Raw genomic sequence first — 17,370 nt, 5'->3', positions numbered from 1 at the left:
GGGTGAACTATCCCTTTACTGAGCAAAGACATTCGTACAGATACTGAAATTCGAGGACTTTTCAAACACGACTTTTTTGGTTTTCAAGGACTACAATCAGAGATTTCACGTATCAAACAATATCTTTATTATCATTCTAAAAAAGCTACAAAGATAAATACAAATAAAACAAAATGGTACAAGTGCAGCACATGCAATGACTGTGGTAACTTTAACCATTGAAAGGATACTCTGACAAAGATATATTCCTTATTCAAACTGATTTTTTTCTCATGGATTGACCTGAAGAATGAAAGCTATATTATATACTTGGATATTTATATGAGCAATGTCACGTTCATAGCCATGCGCAATAGCTCTACATCGATATCAGATGGGCTGCAGCACTCATTTTGTGTGAAAAGATTGTTTTATCATAAAATTGTGCAGTAATTTCACATATCCGGGCCTCATCTGAAACATGTGGATTCAACGTATACCAGATATGGGCCGGATCTGGGCCGAAACTATGTTGTTGTCTGGGATATTGTCTTTCAATAATTCAAGCACTTTTCAAGTGCCTTTTCATAAATATGGCTTTTTCAAGGGTTTTCCATGCAGGACTTCAATGAAGTCAAATTCAAGTTCTTCAAGCATTTTAAGCACCTTGTATGAAACCCCGGAAACATTGTGCAACCAACAGCACAATTCTGGGCTAGGACTGTTTTGGGAGGGTTTGGGAAAACAGTCATCATTTTTGCTATTTCACTTGATGACGCTAGAGGCACAGAAATCACACACTTCACCTTTAAGGTAAAGGTCACTAGTTTGCATATAAGAAGTTAATGTACTAGTTACACGACACACAAGTGAATGCAGTGCTGCAGGGATTATGTATTCTTGTAAGCCAAAACCTGCAAACGAGTTTGCATTTCAGCACTTCTGACTCCGTCCTGCAAAATTCCAGGGAAAATGATTTAAATAAAGACTAAAAGAGTCGTTGAATGATGGCGACATTGAAGTCATGTGGTGTAGTTCATGTTTAGCTTTTGACTTCTGCATTTATGCTTTAAAATTCATACCATTTCTTTTTATTAATGATGAACAAAACATGCAAGTATCACAAACTTTTGTTAGACACAGAGCTTATTTTTGTCAATAATCCAAAAGCCAATGGAGAGATCCTTTTGGGTTTTTGTCGAGGGTCCAGGGTGGTCAACAGCTCATGACTGCAGTGTCTCTGATCTACTCCCAAGCCATCAACAACTTACTGAATGCTACAAATGCACCGTGTCCTGGATTACTGAAGAGAAAGAGGAGATTAAAAAGAAATATCAGAAGAAAAGAACAGCAATGAAGACATGTATTGTTTTTATAAGAGGGGGCATTCAGAGAACATCGGGGGCGCTGTCAGCAATATTTTGAAAGGGGGCGTTGAGGTGTTCTTGCGGGTCGCGTTTACACCGAAGATTCACAGCGAGATGAGATGAAACTCGTAAGTACTTGCAGAAGAGAATGCTCTGCAACATTGTAACATCGGCTGTCTACACTGGACGCAAACGTTACGAAATCATGACTGGCCATCTGGAGCACCAGGAGTTTTCCCGGTGGGCGGCTGGACAATTTTACTGACCCGTGCTGGCTAAATGAGTCGCAATAAGCAAAAAAATTGTATTGTTATTTTCACATTCTCTATTAAAAAACCTTAAAGGTCCCGTTTTTCCTGTTTTTTTGAAGCTTTGATTGTGTTTACAGTGTGCAATATAACATGTGTTCATGTTTCGCGTGTAAAAAAACAGTATTTTTCACACAATTTACTAATCTGTATACCGCTGTTTTCACTGTCCTAAAAACGGCTTGAGGATTTCCCTGTTCTATGAAGTCCCTCCTTTAAAATCCAACAGTTGTTCTTACTAATACTTTTTTTAGTAAACTTTACTTAATGTCCAATCATTTGTTGAACTTACTTAAAACAATTAAGTAATCTGAACTATTTGCATGCTATGCCTTCGTTACTTAGAAAACTCAAGTAAACATTACTTGACTGGTTTGAGTACCATTTGCCAAAGCAAAAAAACAAGCAGGCGGATGGGCAAAGTGTTTTTGAGGTGGTGCAATTTTTTTATATACTTATCACTCATTTCCTCCACTTCCTCTCACCATAATTGTGATTAGTGTTCCCTTTGGTTGGACAGTTGGAACTTCATTCATATTATAATAATTAACTTCCTGTTAATGCAGCAATGCAACAAGAAATCAGTTGTATGATTTCAAAAGAAGGTAAGTAATATATATATTTGTTTTTAATTTTTTTATTATTAATACGACCTTTACTATTTTACTTGCTGTCATTATTCGGGTTATACTGACAAAAGACAAATAGTAAAATAAAGCTAAAAATAGTAAAACGAAGCAATTAATTTATTCATGCCACAATGCACTCTGGGAGTACACTTCCTCAGATCCCAGATAGAATTAAGTTGACAAAACTTAAACGGTTTAAGTAAGAACATTTTAAGGCAATCGGTTTCCTAATATTTTCCTAGTAATGTGAGCACTAATAACAAGTTAACATAACTAATAATTTTGAGTTAAGTATACTTCATTAACAAGTTTTCTGTACAAATTTTGTTAACTTTAGCCGACAAAAAAAAAATACTCTGCTTTACTTGAAAATTTTAAGGCAATCGGTTTCCTCACTTTTTCTAAGTAAAGTCAACTTATTATGTTTTACAGTGTAACGAGTTCTGATTGGGCCAGCGGTTCCCGTGTTGTGATTGGACAGCAGCTTAGCGCACGTTGCCCGGAAAGGTCCCGCCTCTTACCATAATGGGGAGATGCACGCGCTCAAACTACAGCCCCTGAAGGCCAAACAAAGGTGATTTGACTCCGGGATGAAAATAACAGCGTCTGAACGACATAGCGACAAACGCAACCGAACCGAACCGAACGCAACACTTCCTCTTCTCCACGTGGGAGAGCAACAAGACCACGCCCCCTTTTTCGCGTATTCTTGTGGGCGGAGGTTATTCAACAAACAGTTCTACTGACGTCATTAAAGCAGGAAGTACAGGGATGATTCAGTACGGTACCACAATCTAATACCGAAATACCGATATTAAATACCACACAGGGTCTGAATTTTGGCGTGGGTATTGCGCATAATTTCACTCACTCTCGCAAGTTTGAGGTTTATAAAGCGGGAAATTACCGCAAATGTTTATTATTAAATTAATCAACACATATCATCACATCAGTAATTTGTTAACTTTCTTGTGAGAAGTAATTTCAGCATTACTCCTTTCTCTATCTCTCAAAATGAGCAAATTGCTTCTGGCTTCAAAAGACATCGCACATGCACTATAAAAGCAATCTGCGCGCTCAGATTCAACACTAATGCTTTCGTTTTGGGACAGCTGACGGAAATCACTTGCCCACGTCTTTTTAAACCTCGCCAATTTGAACATGCAAGCGATTATATAGCATTTCGTAATACATGGGATGGGAGCTCTTTGAGAGAGAGCATTCTTTGCGCTCATACCAACAACAAACACACATGGTTTTGGTGGATTTGATGGTTCTTCAGCAGTTTTATAAGCAAAGTAATTCCAAATTTAATGTCTACTCCTCTCTTTATTAATTTGTTTTGAGCGTCTTGATTGAGATTCAACTACTGTATTCATTTTGTTCCTCTATGTTGCCACATTTGCCGGTTTCGCGCAAGTTTGGGTAGCGCGCTGCCATCTAGCGGACCTAACTTCGGAACAGCAGCATATACTGAAATTAGCAAAATCATGATATTGTACAGTTTGTAATAAAATATATAACGGTATTTTCCCAGTACCGGTATACCGCGCATCTCTATTGGGATCGCTAGACAAGGGCTTAATGAATTCATTTTTGTGAAAAACTTCAAAACCACTCGTCAATTTCAAAATGTTTGAGATTTTCAGGCGGGATTTACTGTCCACAGAAACCCAGAGCCATAGAAAAACAGATTAAATATTAACACAATATGTGCATCGACTTCGACTGGGCTTTACAGTAGCATTTTATTCTGGGGAGAGATGAAGACTTTTTTTTTAGTGATCTGGTTATTTTATTTGGGTTCATATGAGTGTATGATTTTAAAGCATTGAGTGTTGTAGCCAATCACGGGCATTTCTGTTGAAAATAATGACCAGTCCTTAATTTACCAGGAATGAGAATCCATATCGAAGAAAAAATGGCTAATGAGCCAATAAGTGTTCCTCTTCCGCCATCTACTGGTTAGTGTCATTTCTTTTATGATTTAAATGTTGTTAACGTCCGAATGTTATTTTATGATACTCACATAAGCATACACAACAGGTGAATATAAATGAATGATTCTAGCATATACAGAATTTAACCCAAGAAAGAAGTTTTAAATAGTGTTTAAAAAAAACAGGGCAACCAATTTAATTCAACTCTTTTATCCAAATTTATGTTATTCCTTGAATGGGCTGACTTCATAGAAACGCATTCGACGATATATTAGCTGTTGCAGTGCTGCTCATGTTATCTAACTGCAGTTAGAGTCTAACCATCTATTATATAACAACATTAACTATAACACGCTTCATAAAATACCACTTCTATTTATATTCCTGAGAGGTAAACTAATGCCATAAAATCTCAAAATATGCAGTAATTTCATCAATTTGCTAGCGAGTGTGCTTGAGATGCACTGAAATGAATGGGGTTCAATGCTGGAACTATTGGTTGTTTGGAACTATTGATCGCTCCATGACACGCTTTACTTCCGCATTCCTCAGTTCCTATGGAAGTCTATGGGAGTGTCGTAACTCTGTTTTTCAACGGCTCTGAAGAAACCGAGCAGCAGAGTTTCATAACACACTTTTTAATGCTTGAAGAATGCGAGCTGAGGGAAAATATGCAACAGAACAATGTTATTAATTTCCAGTTATGTAAACTACCACTCACTTTTCGAATTCCTCCGATTTAAATGTAATTTACGTTATTCGTCACACGATGAATAAAGAAACATTAGCGTAGCCATTTTCAGCATATCAGATAAGAGTGAATGTTTATATCTGTCTCCAGGCTTTCTTCAGTCATTTGATGATTCATAAAACTCAAAATATAATTCTCAAATTTACACTAAAATATGGTCAAACTGGCACCTTTCATATTCAAATAGACCATGTCCTGTTAGGAAAGTGTCCCAGCTACTAAAATAAATATTGGTATAATTTGCTAATTAGTTCAAATGCATTCATTTACTCACAGGCGATCAAAAGTTTGAAATAATTTACATTTTTTATGTTTTTGAAAGAAGAAGGCTGAATTTATTTGATAACACATATTCCTCCAGTGTAGATCAGCTGTTTTCTATGTGAATATACAGTAAAGTGTGATTAATTCCTGTGATCAAAGCTGAATTTATCATCATTACTCCAGTCTTCAGTGTCACATGATCCTTCACAAATCATTCTCATATGCAGTATTTTTCATAAACATAAGAATTTGTACCCTCTTTGGTTACACTTTATTTCGATAGTCCACTTTAAACATTCTACTAACTATAAGTAACTTTGCAACTACATGTCAACTAACTGTTATTAGGGTATTAGTTGACTGTCAGTAGACTGGTAGGTTATGGTTAGGTGTTAGGGTTCGGGTTAGTAGAATAAGTTGAATTGTAGTTGCCAAGTTACTTATAGTCAGTAGAATGTCTGTTGGAGGACCAACAAAATAAAGTTTTAGTAAATATTATTCAGACAAATACTCTAATGACAGTTAGTTGACATGTAGTTGCAAAGTTAGTAGAATGTCAAGCTCCTAAAAAGGACAAATACTACAGCCACTAGAAAGAGTTATTCTGCAAGTCTTCTACCATACCAGAGCATTGTGTTATATGGACTGATTTATGGTAGGGATTGAACTTTACTGATATTAAACTTCCCTGTATGGAAAATAGATGTGTAAAATTGGCATGAGCACCCGGAAAGACAAATTATAATGTAAAGTAGTATGTCATTCATTAATGTTAGTGATAAGCATTTCAATAAATAATGAATAACATTGATATTGTTTATGTTAGTAAGCAATGTTAAAAATGGTGGGTTTAACAGGGCCACTTTTTTGCCCCATTCGCGCAGATTACGTCAGAAATAGAACAAGACTTTCACTGTCGGCATCTAGAATAGACGGCAGCACTGATGATAACGGGCTCTATTTGCTTTGAGGCGACTCTTCTGGTGTAGAGACAGGGTGTAAAACCGTTTATACCAGTGGAGCAGACCAGATGCTTTATCGTTTCCCACTCTTTAATTCAGTGTTTGTTTCTGTTAGCCTTCACAAAACATAACACCCAGACTCAATATTAAAACTCATATCACTAAACAAACCAGACATGCAAGATAAATCCCTTCAGCTTTTGTTTTCTTGTTTTCCGTTGGAATAATAATAAGAGAACTTCCTGCTTGCTGACTGACTGCTGTCAAACTGTGAAACTAATCTTCATGATATTCCAACTGTCCAGTCAAAGCAAATTTGCTATTTGGCATTCAGTGGAATTCTTTTTTTCGTGATATATTAATAACAACAAACAGAAAAATAATCAGCATTAATATTCAGGGAAGACAATAGCCTACATTTTATTTGATGTGGGCGGTAAGGGATATAAATAATGAATGTTAGCCTGAAAAATGAGAACTGTGGTGTTAAAAGATGTGTTATTATTGTCACACTCTGTGTTTAGTTTAGTTTTCATGGACTTTTAGTTTGCATTTATCAGTTACCTGTTTCCCGCCAGTCATCAGTTGTCATGGACACGTCTAATCTTCACACCTGTTCGTTATATTGTCATTATCACTGTGTATTTAAGTTACTCTTTGTGCTCCTTTCTGTTGTCCGGTATTGTTTGTGTGTTGCAGCACGTTACCTGCTTCTCGTACTGGATAATTTGAGTTTGCTTTGTAAATAATAAGCTTGATCAGGTTTGTGGGAATATTGGTGGTGATAGATGAGGAGGAAAGCCTGACCGACTGGGAGTTGGATGTAGTGCTTTCCACCCTACCCACTAGTGGTGTAACGGATCACAAAACTCACGGTTCGGATCACACTACGGATCATGAGTCACGGATCAGATCATTTGTCGGATCAGAATAAAAGGGGGAGGAGACCATTTTTATTTGCTTTCCATTTATTACATGAAAACTTTTGGTGTTAACATGACCTATATGGTTTTAACAAAAAGAAAAGAAAAGAAATAACCATCTGAATAAATCAAATTTTACTCAGTTGTTAAAGTGTAACATGTGAAAAACAACCTGAGACGTGAAAATGGGCCTGAGCTTATAATGACAATTTATTTTATTTTTTTAAGATTAGAATGTCAACATTCTCAGGTAGAGAGTAGACCTCTCACACTTGTCAGCATTGCAATTCTCTTTGTAGGCCTATACACTATTTTATAGATATAATGTTTAAACACACTACACTTAAACGACGTTTTATTGAATTCATTACTTTATATTTATATAGCCTAGTACCTACTTTAGATGTATATATTACGTTGCTCATGTAACTTACGATAGACAAAAACCGACTCTCGTCTTTTCTTTCATTTTTAAATCTTTTAACAAGATATCCTGCAGGTCATAAAGAACTTTGTTTTTCCACCTCCAAGAAAGGACAGGTGCTCTCCATTATTTTTCCTTGTTTACTCGAGGCAAAAAGCATGTGTTGACTTTAAAACCGAGTAGACGTTACATTATATGCATCTGTGGTGGAATTACTAGATTTTCGCATTGAATACATGTTTGTTTTAGTGCGGATGCGCTGTCACTTTATTTCAGCGCCAGCACATTAAAAAATAGACTCACTGACGGACCGAAGCCGTTTGCAGTGTGAAAGCTGTATCCGTTAACATCGGAACGGAAAAAAATACGCACCCCATAAGCACTGCAAACGGAGTATGTGTGAAACGGGCGTCAGCAGGTGCCATGCTCGATGTATGCGCCACTTTCATATAGCTTTCTTGTGCCACAGTGCTAGTTTTGTCCACCACCCTTCTTCCGTCATCATTACATTTTACGGGGAAGCCAAAATGATCCCATACATCTACTTCTCCGCTAGCCACTGTTGACTGATTAACATGCCCTGTTCACGTGAACACATGTGTTTCTCTTAAACTCAGCATCGAGTTTAAAGGAACGAGATCACTTAAAAAGCTCTTTTAGTCTGCGATCGCTAAACAATTCAGATTAATCCACAAGTTTAAAAAAATGCGCAATAACTCCGCAGGTCACGTGCGTGCCGAACCGTGGGTCGTGATCCAAACGGATCACGGATCAACTGCGATCCGTTACACCCCTACTGCCCACCCACGAAACTTCTGTGCTGCTGGTCCATTCCCATTGTAACCCTAACCCTCACGTCTGTCTTCATCGTCAACACAGGTCCCGTCCAGCCCTAGTTTGTCATCACCACAATCCTGTCCATCACAGAGCCTCCATCCACACCCAGTCTTCTGCACGCTCCACTGAAGCCAGCTCTGCATACGCTGGCTCCCTTCAGCCCCTCACCATCAGCCCTGCCCTGATCCGCCTTGCCCGTCTGCCCTGGCGTGAGGAGTCCCAGGCTCCGCCTCATCCCTCTGAGCCCTCAGTTCCACCTCGGACCATCAACCAATAAGCTCCTCCATGGCTCCTCGTGCCCTCGGCTGCACCTGGGACCGGCGTCTCCTCGGCTCCACCGGGCTTTCTCGTCCTACCGGCTACACCCTGGTCGCACCATTGCCACAGACTTCCGGGCGATCGGCTGAGCTCCATCCCTCCAGCTCCATCGGGCTCCTCCATCCCTCAGGCTTCACCAGGCTCACTCACTCACACCGGTGTCACCTTGGTCCTTCCTTGTCACCTGGACTCTGCCTTGGTCTCCTTGTTCGTCAGTGTAACCGGGTCTCTCTGTCCATCGGACGCCACCTGGGTCTCACCATCTCCCTACGTGATGTAGCCGGTAGGACGAGAAAGCCTGGTGGAGCCAAGGAGACGACGGTCCCAGGTGGAGCCGAGGGCACAAGGAGCCATGGCGGAGCCAATTGACCTATCGGTAAGCCCCTCCCCTCGAACGCAGATGAGCCAATAGCAGTTGAGTATCAGTTGCGCTGGGACCGGAACTCGGACTTCTTTAGGTTTCAGCGCCTTAGAGAAACATTGGAAAATCCGAAGCTCTCATCGGTTTGATGGTGTTTATGCTACAAAAATGCTCAAATGTCGTGCCTGAGGTACTGCAACACTGACTCCAGGGATCCTGAGAGGATTTTCTGTTTGTCAAACTCTCGTTAAGTTACGATTAAAGTCCCTGCTAACATACAAACCATAATAACACTGTTCTCTCGTCATGTAACGTTAACACTGTAGGTCAAAAACACGAAGGTCTACATTTCAGTGTCTCTCCATATTAAACTGGTTATATGTAAATAATTTAATTTCAGAAATGTTTAAGGTCTACATTATCTGTCCTACTAAGGAGGACTCCGATTTTGATGGGTATTATAGTCTACGGGTAACGAAAGGAAGAGCTTGCACGCAGTTTATCAGAGTTGTTTTGCAGATACAAAGTTTACCAGTTATTAACTGCACCCGCGAAAAGGCATACGGTCTGTGTATATGTTTGTTTACTGTTAGTTGTGTGAGTGTTTTTGTGTAATTTGCTGTGTATGTTAATGGTAATGCAACGGAGAGTTCGTTTGTGAATGAGACGTTAATGCAAACTTCTTATGCTTTGTTTGTTCAGCTCTTACGATGATTTTTTGGAGTGAAAAAGGACATAATAAACTTGATAAACCATCAGTAAAGTTTGGCCATCATTCGGACGGGATATACACTACATTCTGTGTCCAAAAACATCTTGGGATAAGGTTTTCACAGGGCAGACGGGCAAGGCGGATCAGGGCAGGGCTAATAGTGAAGGGCTGAAGGGAGCCAGCGTATGCAGAGCTCCTCCCTTCATCAATGCTGCCATGATGGATCGCCTCGATTATGGCTGTCTCCTGGGTTGCTCTGAAATCTCGTTGGCTGTCTGTACCTTCCTGGATCCTACCACCATCCACTCCTCCATGGTGCCCTCCGCCGTCTGCACCGCCCTGGTTCCTCCCATTTGGCCTCTCATCCACCTCCAGAACATCCTCCCGTTTTGACCTCCCGCAATTCTGACTTTGTCTCGCAATTTTGACTTTACATTACGCAATTTTGACTTTATATCACGCAATTCTGACTTCATATCACGCAATTCTGACTTATATCTCATAATTTTTACTTTAAATCTGGCATTTCTGAGAATAAAAGTCTGAATTGCGAGAAGGTGAGATAAAAAATCGCAAATATCTTTTAAAATGTTTTATTCTGTAGCGGAAACAAGCTTCCATAGAAATGGTACATTCAAAAATAAAAACTAAATATTATGAAAAAAACTATAATAGTATCTTAACCCTCAGAGCCCGACGGCATCGCCCACGACGTCACACGGCACCTCCGATAAATATCTATATTATTTCATAAAACTTTTATCGATTTTCTTACCGTTTTTTCCAGCAGAAAGCTAACGAGCTAGCCATCACGGGGGTGTCTTTGGTGTCTTTGTAGCCTTTACAGAAGGTTTTCTATCCAGCCTGGAACATGTGCATCTTTTTGGAGTTGTTCAGCAATAAATCAAAACGCTTACATCCAAGATTTATCCACTTGACGTCCATAATTTATAAATTTTCCATCATTTTTGGATGAGGGTTTGACCAATGACAGGCTGATCCGTCATCCGTTGGTGTGCGTCATTACGCATGAACCACAGCTCTGTTATTGTGGAGAGAGAGAGACGCACGGCTAGTAGTGTTGAAGAGAGAGAGAGAGAGACGCGCTGCAGTTTTGAGTAGTTTTGTGGAGAAAGTTTGAGGAAAAAGTTTGAGGAGAAAGTTTGTGGAAGTTCCTGATAGGAACTGTTTTGAGGCTTGGCACCAGTAAATATCCAAAATCCAAAGAGGCCAAAAACGCCTGGACTTTTTTTGGAAAAATGTAAATAGTTTTGGTTCTGTATAAGTTCTCATGTTTATTCCTGAGTTCCAGGACTCCAAAGACTTGAACAAACTGTTTTCCAGAGGAAATATGCTTAGCTTTTATTTATTTGTGTGTGTTTTCAATAAATATTTGAGTGATTAAATTTCCGTTTTATGTTTTCATTTGTCTTTATGGTCCCATAACTTATTTTACATTCAGGTGACATCAATGCAACACAAATATACTGACAGTGCAACTTGTCTTGAAAAAAAAGAGGTGTGTCAATTGTCTGTGCACAACAGGGTTGATGTTTTACAAGCTTTTTTAGTAAATAAAAACCAGGCGGAAAATTAATTGTAAAAATACCCTTAGGTCTTATTAATAATACTAAAATAACACTGAATATATTATCAGAAATCTTCAATATGGTAAAATTCCCTCATTAATTTGAGAGTCTCCTCATTGAAATTTTAGATATATAAATGATAATCTATAAATAATGTTGTCGCCATGTTGTGATTATCATAATTATGAGAACTCGTAATTACAACTTGTAAAGCTCAGAGTACGTCACTTGTGGTAATTACGGCATGCCGTGAACACAGAATTAGCTAGTCTTTTCATCAGTATAAAAAACAGGTTTCCCATGATCTGAATGGCTGAATGCCAGAAACAGTATCATACCAGTCAAAGTAGCTCTGCCCGCCATACGTGCCATCATGGTGCCCATTATCAGCCAACTCCAGTTCTACGCCAAGATGGTAGTCGGGAGAGTTATGCATGTTGCCCAGATAGCGTAAGGTACCGGTGCTGATCCGTCCGGAGGGAAACATGATTCGGACCCTGTGCCCGATCTTCAGATCCAGGGGAGAGTGTGGTACAAACACTCGATGAGGTCCCACTCCACTCCTCCAAGACCTTAGACTGAAGAAAGTGAACATATACTTTAATACAATGGACATTAAACATATCACTGATTTTTACACAGCTGTCTGGAATACTTCTGATTGGCCAACCGCTGCATTCCAGAGGCAAATATTTCTGTTTGTTACACAGTTCTCTGGAACACTTGATTGTGACAATGACAGACAGGAACGAACATGCCAAGATTAAAACGTCATCAAAGTTACCTGATGTTAGACATGGCAGAAGTGGCTCTGGAGTCTGATGGGCAGGAGCTTTGATCATAACTAAGTGATTCCATATCAGGTCCCTTTCGCAGGTGAATCGGTCTGAGATCGCCTATGGAAAGTTGGAAGAGATGGTGTCATTATGTCCTAACCAGATGTGACGCTGTGACACACAATAAAAGGTGCCTTTTCCATGTTAATGTGCTTTATTTAATGTTAAAGGCATCTAATGGGATGTTGAAAGCAACAATGGATAATTCACTTCAGATGTTGAAAATGTCCACCAAATACGAAACTCTTACTAGAACATCCATGTTCCTTCTCCTCAGAATCAAGTCCATTCTCCAGCACGGACTCTGCAAAGACCTCGTTTGTTTCTTCTAAATCGGTGTCTCTGTACAGCAATCCAGACCGTACCATAATCTCAGCGGACAACTGAAACGATAACACGTAACACGTGTAAAAGGTTTGGGTTCTGTCAGGCGCTTCATATACACGACCGAGCCTTTAAAGGGACCGTTTTATGGGTGTAGTCCGACATAATTTAGCTTTAATAAAAAAATTATTTTGATAACATACTTCATCACTAGAACATTTGAAATGAAAACATAAACATGAAAGTAAAACATGACAGTATGGTGCAATGATTTAAGACGTTTCTCCTTATATAGAACCTTTTTGGCATAAAGGGATCTTTAAAATTGAATCAACCCTAGAGTTCAATGATAACTAATGAAAACTATATTAGCATCCACACCAATGAACGATAGTGGTCTGTTTATTCTACAGCATCACTGAACATGTTTTTGCTCTTCTTGTTGCATTTCCATGGCTTTAACCAGCAGATGTCCTCAGAATGCTATGTTTCCAGCAAATCTAGCAGTGAATTTAGATGATATAGTTAATATAGTGGAATTCAAATAACACCTAGAGCCCTATTTTAACGATCTGATCGCATGGTCTGAAGCTCATGGCGCACTTGTGTCTGGATTTGCAGACAGGATGAGATTAAAAAATGATGCTGTGGCTTCTGGATCTGACAGGAATGATGCAACACAATTGCAAAAAAATTTTTTATATGTCATAGTATTGCATGAGAAATCGTTTGATATCTACTGATTATGTACGTGTCTAACTAAACATAACTTCCATGCTGTCACAGGCTGGAGTATCCTTTGTATTTGAGGTGTTGTTGGTTCATTGTTGTGCGATTTGTGATCAGACTCGAACATGTATGGGCCAGGGCTCGCACTTGCATAGTGAAAATACACGCACACGTGTGTGTGTGTGTGTTTGTTATGCACGGTTTGCGGTTATATCCACCAATCAGGTCTGCCAAGTAATAAAAAATAACATTCCAATCAATCGTGGGTGGATGAGAGATAAATCATTGTGTTTGTTCGATAAAGACGTTTTGCGAGCCCTGTGGGCGGATCATTCCGGTTGCCGTTTTCAAAACAATTCCTCACATGTACTGACGGGGGAGGCGAAGCTCATTATAATATGCAAAACTGTTATCCAATCATAGCAGTGGGCGTGTACTTCCAAGTCTTTAGTGCGGCACGCCCATAAAAACAGAGCGTTCCAGGAGAGAGTCTCAAAACCAGGGCAGAAAATAGCCTATTACTGATTAATTATGATGTTGATGAATGTAAAAACCACGCAAACATCATACATTGACCTCAGACAACAGTCTAAAAAAATTAAAAAGCCAGTTCATGACCCCTTTAATGTGAATCAAACAAAAGAGAAAATAACTTACTGCTCTTGACTGAATAACTTTTCACTTTGATAAAAAATATATTTAATTCATACACTGATGACCATGCAATATTTTATTTTTACATTTTATTTGACTAATTCTGAGGTGTCAAATAAACCTTTGTACCTGAAAAAAATCATATTTTTGTTATATTGTATGTCTGTACTTTGCTTCTTTTCCTTATTTTTTATAACATAAATGAGATAAATGAACACAAAATAACTGTATTGTGATATATATCGTTATCATAAAATCAAAAAAAACTTTTTCTTATTGTGTTTTTCACAATTCACAAGCCCTTAGCATGCTCGAATCATGCCCTCAATGCTTTTGTGTGTTTATATCCCTAATGCAAGAAAAGTCATCAAGTTTCATATCATTCTGATGAAGCTGTGATTTTTTAAATTTCAAAACAGAAAATGTTCCAGTCAGAATTGACCGAAGAGCACCAGAGGGTTAAGGGGTTAACAGTGTCATTATAGATGCAATTACAGAATTAATTACAGATGCAATTACATGCATGTCTTTTTTTTAAAAGTAACTACAATGTAAAAACACGCATACACAAAAAGTGCATTGTATGAAATTAATTTAAATGTTAATATAACGTGGGACCTGAGCATTTGTAGAAATGTCCCTTTCAGACACAAAATGGATGTCAGGAGAGTATTTACTGCAACCTGTTTCTACTTCAATTCCCTAATGAAGCGCTCGACTCATTGTCAAAAGCGTGCATACTAAATGTTGGGCCAGGCGATCAAAGCAGCAAAGCAGATGAAGTGTCACAGGTGGTTTGTGAATGAGATTCATATTTGAGCCACATACCTGGTCTCTCAGATCATGCTGTCTCTTTCGCAGCTCCACAAACCGCATCTCCCATGATGCTCTCTGATTTGCGATCTCTATCTTCAGCTCCTGAATCTCGCCTTCAGCCTTTAGCAGTCTCTTGAACAGGCGTTCACGCTGAACACAGTCTTCTGCTCTGGCCTTCTTCTCCGGGTTTACAGCCGTCCCTGCCAGATGCTTGACCTCTTGGACAACTACAGATTTATGAAAGTCTTAATATTTAGACAAAGTTCGCCTAAAAATGTAGTAATGTAGTAACTCTATGGATTTCTTGTTGAACAGATATTTTTTTAAATGTCTACAATGAAAGTCAGTGTTGTTTTGGATGGACAAAAACCTTCACATTTACAATAAAGAAAGAAACTCTCAGAGGTGAGACATGAGGGGTTGAGTAATCCATGACAGAATTGAACAAACTCATATCAAACAGATATCAATTCTGCTTTAGTGCAAAAGGCCCCTTTATTTGTCAGACTATTTTATACAAAACTAGCCTGCCATCTATTGGACAGGTATGGACATAACATCTTGCATATCAAATATGATGTCTCCGTAGAGTTAAAACGTTTAATTTTGCATAATAATCAAATGTATGCGTTTTCCTTGTGATGTTTGGATTTACCTGTGGTCAGTTTATGGTCAGTATCGGATGCATGCTCGGTCCATGGTGCAGATTTTAGAGCACAATATGGGCTGACCTACAGTACAAACAAATAACAATTTATTAATTTTTACACTAATAACTGTAATAGGCTATACTGTATTTATGCAATATATTAACATTGGCATTAAAGAGGACATATTATGCATTTTTCCATGCTTTCTTTAGTGTGTGATGTTCCAGTTCTTCTCTATATCAGTGTTTCTGAGCTCCTGAAACGCCTCCATCTTGATTTTCTTCAGGAACCAACACGTCACAACATTCCTCATTATAATAATTAATGCGCAGAATAAAGGGGCGGAGTTGAGTTAGTCGTGTGTGGCGGTTATGGTAAGGGGCGGGGCGGGGCATTTCCCAAACACACTGCAAAAAATGATTTTCTTATTTAGTATTTTTGTCTTGTTTCTGGTCCAAACATCTAAAAATTCTCAAAACAAGAAGCATTAACTAGCCAAATAAAAATGATTGTTTTGTTTTGGGGGGAAATAACTCAAAATTAAGTTCGTTTTTGCTTAAAATTAGCTAAATAATCTGCCAGTCGGATAAGCAAAATAATCTTGTTTTCTGTTTGAATTAAGATTATTTTGCTTACCCCATTGGCAGATTATTTTGCTTATTTTAAGCAAAAACTTCCTTAATTTTGAGTTATTTTCCCCCAAAATGAGACAAAAACTTTTGCTTGTCTCGTAAATGCTTCTTAATGTAAGATTTTTTTGATATTTGGACTGAAAACAAGAAAAAAATACTAAGTAAGAAAAGCATTTTCTGCAGTGCACCAATCACAACACACCGCTCCAGCCGACCAATCAGAGCACAGTGTGTTTTTCAGAAGGAGGGGCTTCATAGAGACAGGAAGTAAACAGAGCGTTACTGACAGACTGGGAAGAGAGGAGCCGCAACACTGGAGAATATGAGGAAATAATCAACATTACAGCAGGAAAACCTGCTCTAGTAGAGCCAGAACACAACAGCAAGACTCTGAGAAAGGGCGTAATAGGTCTTCTTTAACTGAAGAGCACATATATAATCACCCAGAAAAACCTCCATGTGCACAACAGGCCCTTGAGAGTCCAGACGAATGCTGACCACAGTACATAAGCAGCCATTTTATGGAGATTTCACATGGTGCTCTATTGCCTGCAATACATACAAGAACATAATTCAAGCATAATTCTGTATATAAAGTCCTTAAATTCTGACTCTGGTTTGCTCGATCAGAGTGACAGCCAAACATTTTAGAGAAAGAGGAATCTATTCTGCTATTTACTCTCATAAAAACACTGAAGCAGGTCAATACCTTGACACAATGTGTGGTTGAAAGATTCAGAGGCTGAATGAAGATCCCTGTTGAACGGTGAAACGTGTGTGTTGTTTGTTTCTCTTCAGCTGGTCGTCCGATGGCATGTTCACAGACCAAGACTTATGAGACAGACATAATCCTGTCTAATCTGATTAGTGACGGGTTACGTGCTCCTCTTGCGTCCCATCATACTAATTTTGGTACCTTATCCTATTTTTCCCAAGTCTATATACACTATATTGCCAGAAGTATTGGGACATAATGTGTCATGGAGGGCAAAACATCCACAGAACTCCAGCTCAAGTTTTAATACATGAATATTTACATCACCCTTTAAAAAAGAAAACACAAAAACAACAAAACTGCACTAGTGAATATATCACAGAAACTATTACACCAGGATGACGGAGCTGACACATTGACTTTAACTCTGTTTGTTTAAAAAAGATTAAAAAAAGATAGGAAAGGGGTCATCAGAGTTAAAGATGACCGTAACATTGCCTGATTTATTCAGAATTATAAAAACAAATCCTGATGGAGTTGATTCAAAGTGAGGACACGACTTTGACAAGCATTTTTTATGGAAACTATAATTCAAGATTTACTTTTTGTATTGTTTGATATATTACAGATCTCTGCCTTTCAATTTAAAT

At 38.6% G+C, this 17,370-nt stretch overlaps 1 protein-coding gene across 1 annotated transcript; it reads right to left on the bottom strand.

Annotated features, from left to right (window-relative positions):
• LOC307138165 (uncharacterized protein) lies at positions 1-17,018 on the bottom strand. The gene is made up of 8 exons (XM_079836332.1): positions 16,715-17,018; positions 16,449-16,554; positions 15,379-15,454; positions 14,736-14,950; positions 12,451-12,583; positions 12,149-12,260; positions 11,703-11,942; positions 1-1,282 (listed from the first exon to the last, which is right to left on the bottom strand). Exons 2-8 carry the CDS (start codon positions 16,521-16,523, stop codon positions 1,225-1,227), a joined length of 909 nt encoding a protein of 302 aa, XP_079692458.1. The 5' UTR covers positions 16,524-16,554; positions 16,715-17,018; the 3' UTR covers positions 1-1,224.
• Positions 17,019-17,370: the final 352 nt, after the last annotated feature.

Source organism: Gobio gobio (assembly GCF_949357685.1).
Source record: "Gobio gobio genome assembly, chromosome: 15".
In the NCBI taxonomy this organism is placed as follows: Eukaryota; Metazoa; Chordata; class Actinopteri; order Cypriniformes; family Gobionidae; genus Gobio; species Gobio gobio.
This window is presented reverse-complemented; position numbering and strand designations above follow the sequence as displayed.